This window comes from Lethenteron reissneri, chromosome 13, assembly GCF_015708825.2.
Source record: "Lethenteron reissneri isolate LAM-NWPU_2019-01 chromosome 13, ASM1570882v1, whole genome shotgun sequence".
NCBI lineage: Eukaryota > Metazoa > Chordata > Hyperoartia > Petromyzontiformes > Petromyzontidae > Lethenteron > Lethenteron reissneri.
In genome coordinates, this window is record NC_083791.1 from 3,158,015 (window position 1) to 3,181,348 (window position 23,334).

A 23,334-nucleotide genomic window follows, 5' to 3' on the forward strand; every position below is an offset into this window, starting at 1 on the left:
GGGGGGAAAGTTGGTCAAGGTGCAACCCTGCAATTTCTGGCTCACGCCACTCCTGGCAGAAGGGCCTCTATTTAGATGGAGCTCTGGAGGGGCCTACACTCGAGGGTATTTGGCCTTCTCTTCCACACTGGCCAGACGTTTTTTTGACCCTGGATTCATGCACTTAGGTTTGTAAAAAAAAAAGGGGGAAAACCATTTCAATGAAAATTGCGTAAGTACTATACAGTAAGTGTATTTTCAACAGCTCTAAAGTGAAATTAAGATTTAAAGCTTTCGTGACTACAGGGATTCATATTCTTGGTTCTTTCGGTAAAGTCACGTAGAAGGAAAATAATAAAAGAATTAAAATAAAACAATAACATTTTCACGACGTTTCGATTGCAACACAAGCAATCATCATCAGGTGTGAAACCCACAGCAAGAACATTTGAAAAAAGTGGCGTTTTTTACGTGAGCACCACGGACAGCAACTGGCGGTTGTTCAGACACGTCGTGAGAATTGTATTGTTTTATTTTGTATTATTTCCCTTCTATGTGACTTTACCGAAAGAACCAAGAATATAGCTCTAAAGTGTTAATCGTTTAAGTCATTGTGCTTAAAGTAACGTAGCTGTTTTAAAACAGCCCTCATAATAATGCCAATGTTTGTCGGAAAATATAAAATACGGTAAAACCCTCTGATCCACTATGCGATTGTGGGCGATTCTCCGTATGATAAATGTCCTTTTTAGTGATACCGTGTTGGCACTAATAACAAAATGCAACAAAAGTTGTCAATAACGCTGTTTGAAAAGTTTCTACTGTAAGATGCAACGTTTCTAGTCCTGTGTAGCAAAACGGAATTGCCATGGCTTTGCAGGTTGTTTTATGTTCGCACACTAAAATACAATTTAACAGCCGAAGATGGCTGTTAATTACGGGCACAGATTTTATTGATGTATATATATAATTATTTTAAAATTAAATGCCAATTCTTCACGGCTGTGCTCTAATTCAATGTTATCATATTCGTGAAATTGATAATGTGCATTCAAATGCCAGTATTCATTCTCAGTCAATTAACTCTCTCACATTTTGTGGCATTAAAATCAAACTTTTAACTAACACCATGAGGTGACATTTTCTTATTAATGTTGACTTTTCGATTTTTATGCTTTGGGCAATTTACTTTTTAAAAGCATAACAAGTTCATATGCAGTTTGTGTGGTTATTTGCCCTACACATGTAACCGTATTACAATTGCATATATCGTCATGGTCCTGTGATAAATTCGAAATCTGAATAAACTTGATTTATTGATGAACAAATTGTACACTGTCGGTGGAGATATTTAAATACCGTTAAACTATTAATTCATATTTATATAGCATCATAAATATGACTCCATCTCAAGACACTGTATAAAAAGTGGGCAACTTTATATAGAATTAGGCAGTTATTCAAAGATGGGGGGAAAAAGGTATTGGATGGCTGGGGAAAGGGGGTTCAGGATTGAGGGCAGAAGGAGGAAAATAAGCAAATCCCTACTGAAGTAAGATGTCTTAAATGCTGGAGCAGAGAGGGCACAACGAGGAGTAGAGAGATGAGAGGGGGGTGCATGGTGGGGGGGGGGGGGGAAGAGTTAGATCAGAGGGTAGGCTGGAATGAAACCAAGGAGGACCTCGAAAATTTCGGAGTGCGAACTTAAAAGATTTGTCTGGATATGGAGTCGGTATAGAGAATGGCGTTAGTGGTGTCATGTGGTGCTGCGAGGTTGAGATATGTGGACAGAGAAGTACCTATGTTTTGATCAACATTTCCATATCAATATGTTTAATGTGAACCAAATTCAGTTCCATGCTACAGAAGGTTAAGATATGCTACATCAATAAAGATGTTGGGTGTATTACATGTTCTTTAATTAACCAAGCATACATTTTTTCTAGTGCTTAATTATACCGTTGATAATTTTTTTATCATTTACGGTTGGAAATTTCTGAGGACTGACATGTTAAAATATTGTCATGCATTAATATTTTTGTCTTATTCTTTGTGACAGGCATAGCCAGCATAACTAATCTGAATTGCAGGGAAAGTATCAATCATTCACTTAAAAGTGCTGATCGACATGAATTAGCCCGTTGTCCAATGAGCACGCTGCGCACACTTGACCCCCCCCTCAAGACCACAAACTGCCTTCAACATCCAATCGGAAAATTACGAGTTCAAATACTGGTTAGGGGTTGACTTAGCGCATCAACCCTCCGGGGTCAATTAAATTGAGCAGAACTTTGTGGAGAAGATTTGCCCACCCAATCCGAATCTGCACTTTTAATAACGTATTTGTATGTATGGGGGTGGAATAGTGCTGCAGGTGTGAGCGCATGAGACTGTGAACCTGGCGACACCTACAGTGAGGGAACAAAGTATTTGATCCCCTGCTGATTTTGTACGTTTGCCCACTGACAAAGAAATTATCAGTCTATAATTTTAATGTTAGGTTTATTTGAACAGTGAGAGACAGAATAACAACAAAAAATCCAGAAAAACGCATGTCAAAAATGTTATACATTGATTTACATTTTAATGAGGGAAATAAGTATTTGACCCCTCTGCAAAACATGACTTAGTACTTGGTGGCAAAACCCTTGTTGGCAATCACAGAGGTCAGACGTTTCTTGTAGTTGTAATTAAGGACTCCTTCACACGATGTCACTCTCCGTTGGTCCTTTATTGATGTTCTTCTCCTCCGCACCCCACTGGCCTCCTCCTCGGCCCAGCGTCGTCTCTCCTCGCGCCCCGCGCACTCTGCAGCCACCCTGCTGCTACGTGTGCTCCCGCACACTCTGCAGCCACTCTGCTGCTCCGTGTGCTCCCGCACACTCTGCAGCCACTCTGCTGCCCGTGCACTCCGCACGCTCCGTGCAACCTCGCACGCTCCGCTAGCCACTCTGCTAGCCCCGTGCAACCTCGCACGCTCTGCTAGCACTCTGCTAGCCCCGTGCAACCCCGCACGGCTCCACTCTCTCTCCGCACACCGCTAGCTGGCGGTGTGCCAAGCCCTATCAGCCTCGCGGCTGATGGCACGGCGGCCACCCGACGTGATCTCGCCTCTTCACTCCCCCGACTGCCTAGATCTCTTCCGGGCTCCCTCCTATAACCTCTCACCCACGTGACCCTGACTCCTCTCTCTCGGATCGTCACATCCGGCCTTCCCATTTACGCTCGCATTACATGACCCCCCCCCCCCCCTAAAGAAAAAATCCAGCCATCCTCGGCTAAAACAGGACAAAATAATGCGAGCGAAGGCATTACAATCAAGAATCACCCCAGACACAACGGAGATTATAACAACAGATGTAACGAAAGGGAAGGGATCAGGATCCGGAACAGAACACCGGCCCGTCCTCCGCGCAACAAGCAACAATAATTAAGAATGGAACAATGCACAACAACGGCAACCGACACACAAGAACGGCCGATGCGCATAACCCAGGAATGCGGTGTCTTAGAGCGTGTCCGTGTTGCTGTTCCATCCGCTCGGCTCAAGTCCAACGTCAGAGAGCAACTGGTAGAGCAGGAGTGACGAACGGGCGCTCAATTCCCCCTTCAAGTCCACATACGGTTAGCACGCCCGGTAACACCCAGTGTGGCAGGCGCCGAAGATCTGTGACGAGAAAGAGAATCCAACCCCCTGAGGCACAACACAACAAACGCACATCCGCATGTCGTACACGACAGCCACCCGGCCCCAGGGTAGTGGAGATGATTGAAATGCGGCCCGCATAAAGAAAACCCCAATAAATACCCAAAATAGACGCGATGGATGCCCCAGTATTTACATTTTAACAACAATATTATTTACACGTGACAACAACAAAAAATATTTCCTGCTCTTGCCCACCAGCAGTCCTCCCTTGAGGACCAGCAAAGACATCTCACGTACACAGCATGTACCCACTGTCACTCTCAACAAAGCCCCCAGCCACACACCCTCGCGTGGAGAGAGCCACGCTCCCCAGCGGTAACATTTAACCCGCCTTCACCCTCACCGTGGTCGTCCAACCACAGCAACATCCACTGACCATATACTCGGCTAGTGCAATTTCGGGGACGAGCAACAACTCAGCCATGCTCCTCCCTTACTATCCCATCAGCGATGAACACACACCAGCATCTTATAGTCTGACGCTTTATAGCCAAGGGAAGGTTCATCCCTCGGCAAGGCCAGACCCCATCAACCTCCCCACGGGCAATGTTCCCTTACACATTCAATAACGCCCTAACCCAGAGCGGAACAAGTCCGCGGCCCTTCCCGCTGGAGGACCCGCAAGGGGAATCCCCGCCCCATGCCAGCCAGGTCACCCCGTTCGCTGCCACGTAACGGAACCTCTACTCCTGAATCCCGTGAGCCCCTGGCACACCAGGTTCAGTCTGCCACCGCACAACTGAACCACGACTCCCCGAGCCATATGAGCCCACGGCCCATTAGTTTGAGACATACCACGGAGTGTCTCGCCTCCGGGCTGTCAGGTCAGCCATCGGCCATAGGCCGATGTGACCACAACTCGTGCATCACCCACTCAACAATGGCAGGCATATACTGATGAAATATTTGCCCCAGAATAGTACCCAGCCAGCATCTCCGTCCCAAAATGCTGGTGCAATGACACGCCCCCCTAAGTCAGCCACGTGCCACTATGCTCCTGTTACCCCGATGGGCGCCAACACGCCAGCATTGCACACAACACGCAATGCACGCACACAAGTTAGAGCGTAACACGAGAGTCAAGGGATGCTATCCATAACCACATCCCCGCGGCTCGACGTGTATACTCAAAATGGTGGCGGCCTGCGCGAAGCGCCCCACCGAGGTTTTTCCCGCGCGCTCAAAATGGCAGCCCTCTGCGGCAAGCGCATCCCCGCGATAATCCGGCGCGCACACAAAATGGCGGCCACCTTGCGCCAAGCGCATCCCCGCAATTCCCTGCGCGCGCTGAAAATGGCGGGCCAACGTGCGAACACGTCGCCAGTTTTCCCCGTGCATACACAACACACATCCCCCGTCACGTTTTCACAACCCCCCAACGATAGGACGCACAGCCGCAGCTCGCTGCGCACAGCAGTCGTATCGGGGGAATTTTTACCCATATTTGACCAAGACACATTGCTTACACACACCAACTCGCAATGCAACCCCTGGCCGCATGCAATCAACAGAATGAGCGACGCCACTTGGCGGCAATTTACGGCCCCATCTCTCAACACTCGCAATTTGCTTAACACACACACAATCTCGTGTGCATGAACCATACGACCAAATTTTTGGGTCCCCCCCGAATTTACCAATTTCCGAACAGGTACGCACAATTAATAACAATCCCGAACCCAATGGTCAACCAATGCACCGCACTCCGTATGCAGCACATGCAGTCAGCATATCGCGATCACAAGCGTACATTTATGCACAATAGGAAGCACAGCTGCAGGCAGACACACCATTAACTCAGTCGTACCATGCAGCAACAACACCCAAAATTTTTTTTATTTTTATCAATTAACCACGTCGAACACGGCAACCCACGGGATGGTACAGCGCGGGATACACGACGCAACCGAATTAATAATTAACTTCGCCATCAAGATAACAACTCCACACTGCAACGCACACACACTATTTGACACTGAGCAAACAAGCAGATAGCGCGTCCATCGTCAACACACACACACACAGCCCGAACCGCACTCCGCACGCTCAAGACATGACAACAATCGCCCCCCCCCAGGCACACGCTAGATGGGTGAGGTATGTGTTAGGGCCGGGTGCATATCGTTACGACGCGCCCGGGCTGCAGCGAGCAGAGGACGGCAGGGTGGTAACTTGAGATGCCTCGCAGAACTCGAACGGTAAGCGCGGCGTCCTCCCTTGACTGCTCCGGTGTCTCGCACACGAGCCAGGACGGGAGAGCTCCCGCCCCAGCAGCAGCAGCGTCGGCGTCCTCTCCTTGCAGCTCCTCCCCGCAAAACAGCAGCTCAGCAGCAGGCTGCACACCACGCGGCGCCTCCAAGATGGCAGCGCACGGCCGCCTCTACGCCGCGATGTTGAAGATGAAGGCGGCTTCCCGCCGCGGCGACGACAAGATGGCGGCTTCCCGCCGTTCCTCCCCGACCACACCCAAGATGGCGGCGCCCTGCCGCATGTCGGAGAGGGCGGGAATCGTGGACCAGGCCCCAATGGCGGACGGCTCAGCCCCACTCGAAGGCTCACCGCTTTCAGGCCCGCCGCGTGGCCAATCAAGCCTCTTCGCCGGCGCCACAAGGGTGACAAAATCCAGCAGAACGGCCCGAAGCGATTCAAGTTGGACCGCCACGTGGCCGCTGGAGGACGTGCGCCGGCGGCCGTTTCTTCGTCGTCGGAAGACGTAACAAGTGGGTTACGCTTTTTCAAGTTCTCGGCCCTCTTCCTCGATGTTATTTAGCCTTAAAAAAGTCAACTTCTGACTCCAATGTAATAAAGGACTCCTTCACACGATGTCACTCTCCGTTGGTCCTTTATTGATGTTCTTCTCCTCCGCACCCCGCTGGCCTCCTCCTCGGCCAAGCGTCGTCTCTCCTCGTGCCCCTCGCACTCTGCAGCCACCTTGCTGCTCCGTGTGCTCCCTCAAACTCTGCAACCACTCTGCTGCTACGTGTGCTCCGCATGCTCCGTGCAACCTCGCACGCTCCGCTAGCCCTCCGCTAGCCCCATGCAACCCGCACGGTCCCGCTAGGCACTCTGCTAGCCCCGTGCAACCTCGCACGCTCTGCTAGCACTCTGCTAGCCCCGTGCAACCTTGCACGGCTCCGCTCTCTCTCCGCACACCGCTAGCTGGCGGTGTGCCAAGCCCTATCAGTTTCGCGGCTGATGGCCACCCGATGTGGTCTCGCCTCTTCACTCCCCCGACTGCCTAGATCTCTTCCGGGCTCCCTCCTATAACCTCTCACCCACGTGACCCTTACGCTCGCATTACAAAGTTGGCCACCAGGTTTGCACACATCTCAAGAGGCATTTTGTCCCACTCCTCTTTGCAGATCTTCTCCAAGTCATTAAGGTTTCGAGGCTGACGTTTGGCAACTCTAACCTTCAGCTCGCTCCACAGATTTTCTATGGGATTAAGGTCTGGAGACTGGCTAGGCCACTCCAGGACCTTAATTTGCTTCTTCTTGAGCCAATCCTTTGTTGCCTTGGCCGTGTGTTTTGGGTCATTGTCATGCTAGAATACCCATCCACGACCCATTTTCAATGCCCTGGCTGAGGGAAGGAGGTTCTCACTCAAGATTTGACGGTACATGGCCCCGTCCATCGTCCCATTGATGTGGTGAAGTTGTCCTGTCCCCTTAGCAGAAAAACACCCCCAAAGCATGTTTCCACCTCCATGTTTGACGGTGGGGATGATGTTCTTGGGGTCATAGGCAGCATTCCTCCTCCTCCAAACACAGCGAGTTCAGTTGATGCCAAAGAGCTCCATTTTGGTCTCATTTGACCACAACACTTTCACCCAGTTGTCCTCTGAATAATTCAGATGTTCATTGGCAAACTTCAGACGGGCATGTATATGTGCTTTCTAGAGCAGGGGGACCTTGCGGGCGCTGCAGGATTTCAGTCCTTCACGGCGTAGTTTGTTACCAACTGTTTTCTTAGTGACTATGGTCCCAGCTGCCTTGAGATCATTGACCAGATCCTCCCGTGTAGTTCTAGGCTGATTCCTCACCGTTCTCATGATCATTGCAACTCCACGAGGTGAGATCTTGCATGGAGCCCCAGGCCGAGGGAGATTGACAGTTCTTTTGTGTTTCTTCCATTTGCGAATAATCGCACCAACTGTTGTCACCTTTCACCAAGGTGCTTGGCGATGGTCTTGTAGCCCATTCCAGCCTTGTGTAGGTCTACAATCTTGTCCCTGACATCCTTGGAGAGCTCTTTGGTCTTGGTCATGGTGGAGAGTTTGGAATCTGATGTATTGTTTCTGTGAACAGGTGTCTTTTATACAGGTAACAAAGCTGAGATTAGGAGCACTCCCTTTAAGAGTGTGCTCCTAATCTCAGCTCGTTACCTGTATAAAAGACACCTGGGAGCCAGAAATCTTTCTGATTGAGAGGGGGTAAAATACTTATTTCTCTCATTAAAATGCAAATCAATTTATAACATTTTTGACATGCATTTTTCTGGATTCTTTTGTTGTTATTATGTCTCTCACTGTTCAAATACACGTACCATTAAAATTATAGACTGATCATTTCTTTGTCAGTGGGCAAATTTGCACATTTGCAAATTGCACTGTTTTTGAGTTGTACGCCTTTTGGAGTCATCTGGTCCAACACCAATGGAGACTAGGCTCTAAGAAAAGCTGTCTCGGGTGTGGACCAATCAACTTCAAGGACAGTGCATATCATTATCAGAGTTGTTTCTTTTTGTTTGCATTTTGACTGCTTGTGTTGTGGTTATTGCAAACATGATGCCTTGTATAAAGGTGTCAGTTTTGTACCAGTTTAAAGGGTAAAAACCTACTACGATGACAGTTTGGTTCAGATTAAAAGTGCTGGAAATGTTTAAATGGGAGTTGTAAAAATTAACAGGGAGTTGGGATTGTGGGAAAGATGTTTTGTGTGGAAGCCAGTCACTACAGTGGGTGCATGTATCACAATCCGTTGCAAACATAACATTGATTTATCCATTGCATACATTACAGAAGAAATTCATTGAACAATCAAACCTTTAAAAACATTGATAATTTTTTTTTACCCTTTTATCTGGCAACAAAACTGACACCTTTTTTACAAGGAGTCATGTTTGCATTGACCACAATACCTGCAGTCGGAATGCAAACAAAAAACATAACTCTGATAATCTATGCACTGTCCTTGAAATTGATTGGTCCACACCCGAGACAGCTTTCTTTAGAGCCTAGTCTCACATGGTGTTGGACCAGATGACGCCAAAAGGCGCACAACTCAAGGACAATGAACCATCAGAGTATGAGAGTGCGGAATAAGCATTTACACCATGGGAACCTCGTTTGCCAGTAATAAAATATGATAATTGTTTTTTTACCCTTTTAAACATTATGTTTTTTGTTTGCATTCCAACTGTAGGTATTGTGGTCAATGCAAACATGACTCCTTGTATAAAAGGTGTCAGTTTTGTTGCCAGATAAAAGGGTAAAAAAACAATTATCATATTTTGTTACTGCAAATGAGGTTCCAATGGTGTTAAAAAACATTATCAAGAAAAAAAGCATCCTGTTACATTTGTAATTACAGGGTAAGGGTCAAGGGTGGTGTCAGTCGGGAAGCTCCGAGAACCATCCCGAGGGGTCTAGCAGGTTCTAGAAAGGGGGCGTGGCCAGAGGTGGAGCTTGGGCACGCCGAGCGAGATATAAGGAGCACCGAACCCTTGGTTCGGGGCTGTTAAGCGTGGGTTCTGGGTCCTGAGTGCATCGTTGCTCGCCGTCATCTTCGTTGTCGACTACGTGGCTCTTCGTCTGCGTCTTCGCTGCTATGCTCGTCATCCAGCCAGCATAACGCAGGACGGAGAGGGGCCGCGTGTTAGAGCAGCCTGGGTGTAGCTGCGTTACTAGGTGAATCGCCTTGTGTGCTCTTAATTAACAAGAAGCCTTCTACTAAGATGTGTGTCGGGGGTCGCTCACTACACATTTATGGTTGTAATCAGTTTGCCCTGTCTCCTGATGTCCAACCCTAAAAGCACTGACGATGCAGGTGCCATCTACCAAAGGATATCATTAATCCGGTTAATGGAGAACCATCAGGCATCTGAAATATTGTTCACAGACTCATTATCAGGTCTCATTACCTACTATATTTTTTGGCAGCTTTCAGCATTTTCGCAAGAACAATGCCTTGGCAAAATAATGTTACATGATACTGTAGATATCCAATACGTTATTTTGTTTCAAAGGCTAAAGCGACATGAAAACTATAGTTAATTTAAACACCCGTGGGGTTTTTTAAGACCGTTTTACAAAAGCCCTGCTCTGGATGCATTTGTACAATATAGGCGAAAACCAGAGTTCACCACAATAGCCACTCACGTGGGGCCAAGGGCACGTGGCTCTGCACGACACATCACAGGCATTGCCCAGTGTCTTGTGAGCATCACAGCTCCATCCCCATGTTATGGGAGAGCGTTGGCCTTGCAATTCAGTGTCAAGGGCGAGTGTTGGGCTGACAATTCAATGTTTCGGGCGAGTGTTGGGCATGCGTGCCACTGCGTGGGAAAAGTTAAAGAGGCAGGCGGGGGAGGCGGGTTAAATAGTGTACACACAGACATTAGTATAGTAAAAACGACTTGGCATCTTTTTAGTACAATAACAAAGGTGGAAATCATGCAAAAATTAATGAAATAAAAAGGAATTTTAGCGATAATTTAGGACCCTAGAACGCAACCATCTTTCCCAAAAGGTGTCGTAATTCTCCAGAAACTGTCAGGTTTTTGGTTAAAAAAAAAAACAATCGTTCAGCCTCAATACATTTGGGTAATTGAGACAAGCCCCGGACAGATGGAACAGCGTTATTCATATCGATTTAAAATATTTTTCTCGTGTAAAGTAAAAAAAAAATACATGACTTCATTTTTGTAATTTAAATCAAGTCAATCAGTTTGGATGATTGTCTTCAAATTTAAGTTCGAGTCCATAATAGAGGTTTTTTTTGGGTTATATCGCGTATACATATATATAAATGTGTCGTTAAAACCCGCCACCACTCGACACAGACAAGTAGTAAGGGTTGTTACGTAATCAGAACATGCCAATTCGTCACTAGTACAGCACACCGGTGTGTTGGAACGCCAAGACACAACACTTACAATGATGAAGCTAGTTGTATTCTTTGGGTCTTTCGGTAAAGTCACGTAGATAGGTTCAGATATTTGTTTTGTTATTTTCTTTGAACCTACGTGACTTTACCGAAAGACCCAAAGAATATTAATTCCTGCAGTCATGAAAGCTTTAAGTCAAGATTTAAACTAGTTTTAGTTACTGGCGAAACGTCGTACTCAGTTTGTAAATGTTGTGGCTTGGCTCTCCAACACACCGGTGTGCTGTACTAGTGACGAATTTGCATGTTCTGTTTACATGACAACCCTTACTAGTTGGCTGTGTCGGGTGGTGGGGGTTTTAACGACACATATTTACGCGATCTAACCCAAAAAACCTCTATTATGGATGATATTGGTCGCGAAAGCCTACGTGTTAAACTGTAAGTTCGAGTGTTATAGATGATTTCCAGTGTAATTATATTTGAAATAATGCATTTCAGCCCCGTTGAATTGCTGTTTACCTTGCCGATTGTGTTTAATCTTCAGGCTAACTATTATACATATATATCTTGCGCCCATAGTAGTAGTTTATTTAGAATTACTCTGTGAGCCAAGAAGCTCTTACATCGGGTTTCATCAACAAAAAACATCAACAAAACACCACTGGCTCAGCTTTCGATGTCAACATAGCGCAATTCAAATGTTAATTACGTTACTATTCATATGTAAATCGAGCAATATTGCATGTGTTTATTTATTGAGAACTGATATGGAAAGGTAGACTGATATGGAAATGTAGACTGATATGGAAAGGGTCACATGTTGTGCTTCAGTCAGTAAATATGGCCCTGTTATTGGGGGGGGGGGGGGGGGTGAGGATACGTAATGTCCTTATATTTAGCACAATTCTCCATTATTGCTGCTGGATGAAACGATACTACAACGGCCACCAAATTTATTAGTAACGGTTTTCATTTGCAATGGACTAATTCAAAATAGGACTGAGCAGAAAAGGACCTCATAACATGAGGCCATAGTGTGGCTTTGGGTGGGTATGAGCTGTGTCTCTGTGTCCTTCTGTGTGTATATATTTATATTTTTTTGTTCGTCTTTTTTTTACAGCTGCATATTTTTTTACTAAGTTTATTTAATTCATTTTTTTATTATCTTACCTATCGTACAATAAAGAAGTGTGTTGCTCCCCGAGCTGGAGGAACCTGGAACAAAAAAAATCACGTTCATATACTCACCAGTGAGACAGGTGCCCTGAATAAAGCTGAAAAAAATAGTAAGTGGTGAACCCTACCTCTGAACAAGGAGCAGGCTGGGCATTCGGCCGAGCATCCCAAGAATCGTCAAACGTGCCGTGGCGAGGCCTGTTCGCCACGTGGCCGGCCTGCCGTTTGTCTTGGACACCCAGCCTCGGAGACGTCTTCCTTCGGGGTTCATCTCAACGGCCAGGAGCCGCTCCCTCTAGGCTGCTCTACTCGACACTGCGCCACTTGGTGCGGTCTCCATGGAGACCGATTGGGTGGCACAATCGTGGGGACTGCTCCCCTGAGAGACAGAGGAGCAGTCCCTAAGAAGTCGATGTACTCGCCTAGTAAGATACGCAAAATGTTCATACTATTGTAGTGACATAGAATGGGTCACTACGGCACGTAGGGCAGGTGAAGAGTGCCACTGGAGCGCATAGCACTGGTTGCTGGCAGAGAAGGGGCATTTGAGGATATAGCAGCCAGTCTGCCAGTAGGGCACGTGATCGGCCGGGGTAATGGATGTAGGGTAAAGGTGACAGAGGGGACACGTAGGGCAGAGCCCAAAACCTCCTGGTAGATTCCAGAATGTGACATGGCCGAGGGAGGAGCCAGGCCACGCTGGGGAGGATAAAAGGGAGGCCCTGATACTGGGTCGGGGCTGCTGAGGTTTGGGAATGGAGCCTGTCATCTATGTAGTCTTTGTCCTCCTCGTCGGTGTTGGGTCAGGCAGTGTGCTGGCTGTTCTGACCCGTCTATAATTATCCCCTGTACTGTGTAAAGTGTAGAATAAACGTGTATGCATCCTACGACTAGTGTCTCTAAAGTAACCCACTACAATATCATTATAACTATTCTAAATTTACAGAGCCTTTTACTCTGTACAAGTGGAGATATAAGGTGGGTCAGTTGGCAATACTATATTATAATATTAATTGCTGCCCATCTATGGCCGGTGAAGATTTAGAATAAACAAATCAGCTATGATGGCATTAAATGTCGGGATTTTTACAGAAACTTTAAGACCTCTGATTTGTGGACCTACGGTTGAAAATTAGGTCTTTTGGAGGTGGCCGTGTGACTCAAGGGGTCAGAGCGCCACTCTGCCAGGACTTAAATTCCACCAGAAGGCTATCACCTTGTAGATGTTCGCGGTTCAAGCCCGTGGCCGTCCTGGTTAACGTTGTTGGCATGTTTAGCCACAATAGTGCGTGCTGTCATCGTCACAGTGGACGTTTTGGCCGATGGACAAAAAACATTTATATATTCGTACGGGGAGACAGAAAAGAGTTCCTGTTAAAAAAGAGTTTCAAATATAGAGCATGCTGCAAAGGGTTTTAATGGCAAAGGAAAGTCATACAGTTGTTTTAAATTTACATCTCCCTGCAACCATTTCATTTTTTCAATTACAGCTAAAATATATTCATAGGTATTGAACCATGTAACGTCATAAATATGAGCATTTTTATATAACAAAGTTGTTTGTGAGCATCAGCTACTCTATCTACATCAACCAATCTAATTGTATGGCATAGAGATGGTCGGCATTTGATCTCTGAGGTCACCATGCTGTCAATGTGCATCATTAACTGTTATTCAATGATGCCTTCAATTTTCTCCAACACCAGTATTTCTCCCACTCCATCCCCAGATCACAATGCAAGGCTCCACTTTGACTCGTGCATAACAATTTGTATTTGTATGGAAAAGATTTCCATGAGTGGATATATGGATTATATTTTGGCACAAACGATAGTTTGGAAAATGTAACCATTTTACCATTTTCCATTCACACTTTTTGCTTCTACATTAATCAATAGCATTGTTTGTGTAACTTAATGTAGTTGTATTCTATAACCTTTGGTTAAATACCTACTTTTAACACGCATATAAATCACTAACTCGTGCAATATCAATAATGTAGCGTTTTGCTTGTATTACTTAATGCTACAAATGTGTATACACATCAAAATTAAACGTGTTTAAAAGTGCCACATAGACATATATCTCGCGTATTATATTATCGTTTAAACCAATCATAATGTCACGGTGGCAGAAACAAAAAAACTAACATTGTATTTGAGTTGGTGGTCACATGAGACGTACACAAGTTATGAAGTGACTTGCGCCTTCCTGCTGTTTGCAAGCATCACAGATTTGCATGTTGTTTGACATAGTTTAACTTTAAATGCCCATTTTGACAGCTGATAACAAGGGGCAGGTTACAAACATCAGCACCATGGAATGGGGAATACTGTACATCTTATCCAAAATTTAATATATTTTTAAAGACCGAAACAGGATAATTTATCCACAACTCTGTCTGTCTGTCACCTGATGAGGCTGGTTGTAATTACCTGGTGAAACGTCATACTCGAATTGTAAATGTTGTGGGTTTACTCTCCAACACACCCGGTGTGCTGGACCAGTAATGGATTGGCATGTTTTGTTTAAGTGACAAACCGTACTACCACCTATGTTAGGTGGTGGGGGGTTTACCGACACATTTAAATTTACGTGACCTAAATCACAAAAAGAGGCTATGATGGATAATATTGGGCGAGAAAGCCTACGTGTTAAACTCACTATACATCGTCTGCTTGTTGCCGTATATGTATATCATCGCTCTGTCTAAAGATCAGTCGCACAATGAGCCTGATTACTTACGAAGATAAGCATCGATCTAAAATGTTATTGGCATCAGATGTGAAGATGATAGTTCCAAAGTTCAATCACTGCTTGCTCGTAAAGTCCCTGGGTGCCCTCCTCATTGGAAAGAAAATGATGGGATGATACTCTTGCAGATTACGCAATGGAACCCTTTTGGAGGATTAATGTAGGTCCGGAAAGAGGTGATTCTCAATCTGTGAAGACACAAATAAAACCGCTCATAGCTTGTAAAACAAAGTATCACCTAATTATCAATCATCATCAGCAGCAGCAGCAGTCATAATCAATCCACTGCTGGATGAAGACCTTCCCAAATCCACCAAGCACCACCTCCTCCACTCTCCTGCGAAGTTAATAATCCGAGTAGCACCTGCGCACGGACTGATGTCATTGCCCCCCCCTCCTCGGTGGACATACTCTCGGACACGCTCTATTTCCTGCTTCAATGATGACTTCATGACAAAGTGTGGGAGCGTCAGGTGCCTTGCGTCTCACCAAATCTTCTTTTGCAGCTAACCGTTAGAAAAAAAACAATGCACGGACTATTAAAAACGACATGACAGAAATGAGAAAAAATTGTGAATTCAGCTAAGAAAAAAGAAGTCACAACTGCCAATGCCATTTATATCACCACTCCTGCCATCCGTTCCTTTGTCTCATATGTATGTATATTTTTCTTCTTTTTCTTCTGCTGCTGATGACGACGATGGAGATGATGTGGGTGAGGTAGTGCTCCCAGGAACCACACAGAGTTCGAATCTCGTGTTTACGCGTGTTTGGCATGTGAGTGGAAACTAGGCTACCCAGAGAATCTTGCACATGCAAGGCGTTAGTACTCACTATCGAAACATATTCAAATAATTAACTTGCTGTACTTGTCCCTCTGCATACCTATCGGACACACAGCTTCATAGCAGATTTTTTTTCAGCAGCATTGGTTCAATATTCAGTGTCTTATCAGCAGTCAGGCTTGCTTAAATCAATGCTGGTGAACAACTGCCAGATGTTTTTAGGCAAGAAACCATCTGTTATTATGGGCCCTATTTAGACACAAAACTATATGATGCATCACACTTTATATGGCAAATATAAGAAACTAGGACCCATATCTAACAGAGTTTGTGGAGGGACAGATTTGGGAAGGAGGTTAACACTAATGATTAGCTTGTGTACTTTCTGTCATGTACTGTCTCGGCCATTTTGGTAATGTGAATGCCGAAGTCACACAAAAGTACGAAGAGGAACTGTACATGAATCAGCCGTCAAAACTATTCAAGAGCATATTTGCAGATGTGCAGACCTGTATGAAGTAAACAAAAAATTAACGCCGTAAAAACAAAGTTTTTCACTATAAATCCTTTATATGCGTGGCATCGGTTTTATTTTATTATTCATTTCTGTTTTTCTTGAGTAAGAGTTTCATTTTTTTCACATTGGTATTTTACATTAAATATGAAATTTTTTTTTCCTAAAAAGTGGAAAATTTTGGAATAAAATTTTCACGAATATAAATTGTCACACACAAAAAGTCTGTGTGCAAAATGTCAGCTCGATTGGATCACGGGAAGTGGGTTAAAAAAACGACCGAAAGATTTGCACGGTCGTAAGCGCGCAAGCAAGCAAGCAAGTGAACTTAATATAAAGGATTTAAAAATAAACAATTGTGCCGTTACATTTCCTAGAAGGCTGCAAGTATTGTTGCCCCATGAGATCTAAGTAGGCTTTTCATATTAAAGTGTTTTTTCTTCCACTGGCTTTAGAAGATTGTACAAACTTTATAAATATTAAATGTTTTCCCTCAAAACAAGATATAAAGTAATTTTGTTTACGCAAATGTGTTTTTACTATGTATGACATAAGCAGACGTATTCTGTGGTATCGTATGCTCACTCTCTCGGTGATATGTAAGTACTTTATTATTAGTCTGAATATATGCGAACATACCAAATAAAATTAATAGCAACAATATGTATTTCTAAAGTGTCAAAAAGAGGAGCATATCAATATGGTGTACCAAAACTGCACACCATCTTAATAATTGCAACCCCAAGTGAATAATAATGAATGGACTGCAAAAGGTAATTTAACTCACTCCACTGCTGGCAAAAGGGCCTCAAATAGAGGAATTTCTTTAGAAAGCCACTCGAGTGGATTTGTGGCCTCTTCTTCTACAGTCGTCAGACGTCTTGTGGGGAGTGCCCCCACACTCTACCCCACCAAGTGTGACCTGCCGATCGACTCTCTGTGGTTGTACCCCCCCCTCTATGCTGCTAGGCCAGGGGTCGGCAACCTGCAGGTCTGCATCTGCACGCGGCTCTTAAATGACTGCTTCGTGACGTCATTTATTAATGATGCACGTACATTGCGGCTCTTGAAATATAGACTTTTTTTTAACTGAATTTGAAAACAAAATTACACTCCTTGTTATTTTGGCTGCCGACCCCTGTGCTGGGTGGACAGAGGGGGGAGGAGGTCCTACAGACGACCTCTGGATTGCAAGGAGCAGCGTGATAACCATTATAACTGCGGCTTAATTTCGGATGCCCTGTAAGGCGTATTAAGTGTCTGAAGCAACAAGCAGATGCAAAGGAGGCGTTAGTATTCTTGTTTATGGAGATGGCTAGCAAGCATTGTGGAAAGTATTCTTTGATAAAGTTACCGGTTAACAGCAGAGAACAGAAAAGTCGTGGGTATGGGCTTAAAGAGTGGCTAGGGAATTGACCGGACAGACTATTAGCGGAGGAGGGGAGGTGGAATGCCAAACCCTCCGGGGCAGCAAAGGAGCAGAGGAGCAGTGTAGATGTTAATTTATAGCTTCCCCACATATGGCCTAAGCGGCGGCAGCAAAGTGAACGACAGGGTAGAGTGAGATGAGAGGGAAGACGTGGACTGTGAGAAAGGCAGCGTAACCCTTTCCCATTCCGATGATATGCGTCAAAAGTCATGATGTAAACGTCATCAGTTTTTTCTCACGATTCTGTTCTGATGACGTACGGAAGTCATCGGAACCGAATCGGAAAAGGCCATGTGGGAGGGCGTGGCGCAATTTGGCGCCAGCTATCATCGAGTGTCAATCATGTCACGACAGTTCTTTACGGTGAGCGCAATGTCTTTAAAAACAGCGGCACTGTGCCTCTCTAAATACAATTTACGCTAACCTCTTGCATGTTCCGAGATTCAGCAGTGACACCCACCTTGCAACTTGCAGACATCTTGGAACGGAAAAGTTTAAGATCTTAAAAGCAACGTGTAATTGAATCGGACCCGCAGAAGTGTTGGCATCATCTTCCTTCACTATATTTGTATGCTGCAAGAGTAAGTTGTGTGGCTTTAATACCCACGCAATACAATTTAAATGTCACGTAACTTTGGATGTTTTATTTAACAATTGTAAAAAAGACATATATAATAGCTCAGAACTCCGGAAAGAGAATGTAAATCCTACAAAATTTCCAATTAAACCCAAACGTACAACCACTCTCAGATCAATAAAAAAGATCAATTAGAATCGATAACAAATGATTCAAAATCAAGGTGTGATTTAGCCTGGACCTCGGAACGGGGAGGTTTCTCGTTCACAATATTGACCGATTGCATATCGTCCTACCTTAAATTACAATTTAAAATTCCGTAAGTGTTTGCTTTGGAAAATTAAGATGCATGGTGGACAATAGGCTGCCAGCACCAGTAAATTGACATGACATCATTTTGCTGCATCAGCCTTTGTTTTAATGGTTTGAAAACTGCCTCACGTTCAACTTTAAATGCAAATCCCTTAACATTTTCAGCCAATGCGTCTGTCCCACTTAGCCTCAAATGAGTACCTGGTGTGGTGGACAAACATCACCACTGGGGAGACAAAGGCAGGCCCGGGGGTGGTGTTGTTCACCCACCCCCTCGTGTGACGTGCCGGCCTTCATAGGTGCTCGCTAACAACACTTGCCCCAACAGTCTGTCCAGGCTTTCCGGGAGGTCTTTGTCTTTTGATGTGTTTATAAAGCTGTGCGTTTGTGTTTGCGTTTGTCTTTTGTTGAAATCGAAAGTCAAAGTTAGGAGCGGTGATACAGTTTTTGTATGTCCTGTATGTTGAACTTATTTCTCACTGTACGTAGCCCAACCGTGCTAATCGGAGGTGCAGTGATTAGCAGAATGTGCGACGAACCAGCAATTTGAGTTTGAATCTGTCCCGGGCTGTTCACTCGTGCACCCTGCTTCGCATTGTAAGTTGCTTAATAACTACACTTTCCCAGCATCCTAAAAAGTCTATACACGGGGAATCTTTGCCTCTGTATTTGAATATGCACTGGACTTTGACGAGGTTGACTCAGCCTTAAATGAGTGCCCTGTGAAAGCATCAGCACTCGGGATAAAAAGGTGGTTGGGTAAATGCTCTCGGCTGCTTTAGTAAGTGCCCTAACAGCTGATGAGGCTAAACAAAACAATAATTGGCATCATTATGCAGTGTATACATCACAATATAGACGAGTAAACAATACGTTTGAACCGTCTGTCTGTGCGCTTCCGATGGGTTTCTTAAGAAACAATTCAATATATGTGGAGACACAGATACGCGAAGAAGATTATTACGAGACTAAACGGAGCATCTGTGTCTTTGTGTGGATGCTCGTGTGTGTATGTGTGTGAGGGCTTCAGGCATATCCCGTGGCCTGTTTATACCGTAATGCGAATGGATTGTTTTCTTCCTGAGCGCTCCGATTTCTTATTAAGGGCAACAACTAAACACAAAGTCAAGCATCCGAAAACAAGATGTCCGTGACACATTTTAAGACTTTTTCAGACTGTTTTAAGAGTACGTTCATAAATATTCTAATTCCGTGAGTTACCAAAGATTAAACTATTGACCTCATACATTCTTACTCGGTGGCAAGCATTCAAATTGCTCTGCCACCAGCTTCCTACTTACACTCAGACAGTTGGAGACAGTTGGAAGAAAATCAAGAACACCGCGATCATATCTGGGTGCAAGTTGACACTTTCTTTTTTACACACGTTCGTTTATTATAGAACCATGTTGAACAAAAAGCGTTGTACTTGAACCCGTAATACATCCTGACCCTGTCTCTAAATGTTACTGGTGTGTTTTCTACATCAGCCAAATTGTTATTGACTAGTCCCTGTATTTTGCTATCATTAACAGACATAAGCATTCTCAAGTTCCACTCACCACGGATATTTTTTTATTTTCTCAAAGGGACAAAAATAAAATGCCCAATGAGGAGTTCTGTGAAAGTAATCAAGCCTTGCCTGTGTAGTATAATAGCGCCGGCTGGTGGACAGCAGCGGCAACTGTCGTGGACAGACAGTACACACGCCGGTGAGCGTGTGCACAGGTGTGTTGGCAAAGCAGAGAAACTAGGGCAAGGGTCATGGAGGACCCCATCTGGAGGCCCCTGGAAGCTGCTAGTAGGTTCGAGAAGGAATGCGTGGTCAGTGTTATGCCAGGCCGTATTGGTAGGATAAAAGGAGCCGAGAGCTCGAGGCTGCCGGTTTTGGGAGTGGACTCGTTTCGTCGTTGCTGTCGTCTCGTCGCCGTCGTCGCTACCGTCTTCGCTAGATATTGTGCTACAGGATAGTTGTTGGCTGCCTCAGTCAGCGCCGTCAGTATTAGGCGGCTATTGTTGTGTGCAGGCTCGGCTAAGCAACTGCAGAGAGTGTGTGGACGAGACCGTGAATGTTATAATAAAGAAGGTGCCTCCTATAAACCTTGTCACCAAATCACTGACACTACACATGTGTTACATTTAATATCCTCATCGCCACATTACTATGTATTCTTCACACTCTATGTATGAATCCAATGTGGTTCCATAATTTTAATGCAATGACAAAAGTGTTTTTATTCATTAAATATATTCATGAAATTAAACGACCTTCTTTGCACCACGTAGAAATTTAATATAATTCTTATGATGCAAACATCATTGACAGATTTCCTATTTGAATGCACAATACGATATATTTCATATTGCTTGAAACTTGAGTCTCAAGTGGCATTGGCTCATTTCCCTAACATGGGCATCATTCACTTACCCTCCCTCCTTTTTATTTCCATGTTATATCCTTGGCATTCTGTGCATCTAAATCATTGTATTGTGTGAGTCTTTGCCACATGAGAACCATAGTATATAAGCACTAAGTACAGTGGCTCCTTAGCATGCAATTAAAAGGCAATTATTTAAAGGTACAATTCATCATCATGATTATCTTAATTACCATGGATGTGAAATCCATTTAATTCCAACATCTGCCTTGCATCATGGCCAAAGCAAAGCGATGTGAAATGTAAATCAACGTGACATGTTTAGTCTCGACACAACATGTTAATATTGGATCTGATTGCTGAATGTGGTTGTGATAATTGTCGAAACAACAATCGTTTGACGCGTTAAACACGTGTGCATGGGACAATTTGTTTTGTTGGCAGTGTTCGGTGGTGGAGGATATTAACAACACAAAGTTGGCAGCATCATTCGGGTGGCCTAATCCGAACATACATACTGTAATCGATAAGAAAGGCTGCGTTACTGTCGTGAAATGTCGCAGTCATTTTAACTAGCACCGTACACACTATGCCACAGTTTTATAATTCACAGTGGCTTTGTAAGTATTATTATTCCTTGGAGCAAATATATAAATAAAATGTGTCATTGTGGTACCTTCTTCAGCAGGGGCAAGAGCAGTCGTGGTGTTGGTGACTTGGATCGGAATACAGCTCCGACGGACGATGCTCAAGACTTCTCGGGCATAAAGCCCTGGGTGGCTGCTTATCTTTTTCATACTCTATTGGGAGAAAGAACGAGAGGATTAACTTGTTTACAAGCAGAACTCCGTTCTGTACTTCTGCATACAAAAAAACTATGTTTTAGCCTATACGCCTTTCCAGACCAATATTATCTGGCAGCATTTGCTTACAGCGAGAAAACTCTAGACTGGTTTTTGACCTTCACAGATGTCCTCCTAGACGTCTATGAAAAAGAGCTTCATAGCTCATCGGATTCTTCCTGCAGTCTAGATAAAGATTCAGATAAAGATAAAAGATTCGGAATCTGACCTTTTGGATCTCATCAGCAGTGTCAGGTGTGTGAAACTAATGCTTCTGCTGTGTGTCTAGACAATCGACTTGGTCAGCATCCACCAACATAAGCACTCACTGGATTGGCCTACTTGTTTGGCTTAGCAACTGATGGATGCAACACCAAAATAAAAAAGAACAAAGATTCATTTGGATCTGCAGTACATATGGTAGTTGAGAGGAAGTACTTACGAAGACTGGGAAGCAGCACACCTTTGTATTATACTCAGTTCACATTTTCTTCCGAGGTCTAATGTTTACACATTGCACAAAGTGTGTATTTATGGCTGAGTTGACCAGGTCAAGTTTAAATTCAAATACCACTGATATTCTCCATGGCCAGGAATTGAACCTTGATTATTATAATTGTTTGTTATATTAATACTTTTTCTTACTCGCTAAACTAGGCAGGTGGCACAGCTGTAGAGCGAGCGGCTCACAATCAGAAGGCTGCAAGTTCAAAATCTGGCTTGCGGTTAATTATGCCGAGAATTACCCCTGCCCTAGGAATGTGGAATTTCCACCTCCAACGTAGTGCTGTAAACAGGAAATCAGCACAGCTTCTAAACCAGAGTACCGAGAGAAAACCCACCGTGCATATGTGGGATAAGACTTATATCTATGCACAGATTCAAGATATCCATTGATCGACTGCCAACTTACGACAACCCTACAGCCGCCCACACCCCAAGCATTTGACTATAGAGTGCTTTATACCCACACACTAGAGGATGACACTAAGCACATACATCGTGGCAATGTCACTGGGTGATATCACGGTCCAACATTTAAATCACCAGTAAATTAATTGCATCTATGTTACAAAGTAATAATTGCTATCCACATTCAACTCTGAATATCTCACATTTCTGTCCACGACACAGCAATACAATGGTTATTTTAAATACATTAATGCCATAATGTACAACGGCACTGTATTACAATGTCAAAAAAACATCAGCAGAGACCAAACTTAAAATTGTTGCTCCATTGAAAAAATATATATATGTCGGCCAACAGGAGAATGTTGTAAACACCAGAAGCATGGCATCCTAATCTCTAATTATATTTTTTATTTTGTGTCCTTTTATCTGAATAATGCACGTTGCATTTGCATGTAGTCTGTGCTCCGATGAGCACTGGCGAGCCAATATTTGCATCAATAATATTCCCACATCGATAAAGGTGACATTTAAACGCGACCTCCACAGTGCACGGCAGAGCATGCAACATTTGTTCAAGAGGACAGATATCAATATTGAGAAATTCACATGGGACACCCAGCGATGTGACAGCAGTGCTGATCCACTGTGCTGTCGTACCTTATCTTAATGGGCAAAACATGTGTTGTTATAGTTGCTCTTCTTGGCCAAACGAACCAACAGTATGTTGCAATGGCAACACCTATGATAGCGATACGGAATGCATGTGCCCTTGCTCACAGCATCGTGCAATAACAGGCACGATAAGAAGACGGACTTTGAAGTATATTTTTCCCCAATTTAAACAAAGTATTGTGA

At 44.3% G+C, this 23,334-nt stretch overlaps 1 protein-coding gene across 1 annotated transcript in view; it reads right to left on the reverse strand.

Annotated features, from left to right (window-relative positions):
* Positions 1 to 13,380: 13,380 nt before the first annotated feature.
* LOC133341957 (blood vessel epicardial substance-like) overlaps positions 13,381 to 23,334 on the reverse strand; it is a 28,803-nt gene continuing 18,849 nt past the window's right edge. Inside the window, exons 6-7 of the mRNA XM_061550796.1 lie at positions 21,399 to 21,522; positions 13,381 to 14,915 (exon numbers count right to left, since the gene is read on the reverse strand). Coding sequence (XP_061406780.1) covers positions 14,911 to 14,915; positions 21,399 to 21,522 — 129 coding nt within the window. The 3' untranslated portion in view covers positions 13,381 to 14,910. The remainder of the gene's footprint in view (positions 14,916 to 21,398; positions 21,523 to 23,334) is intronic.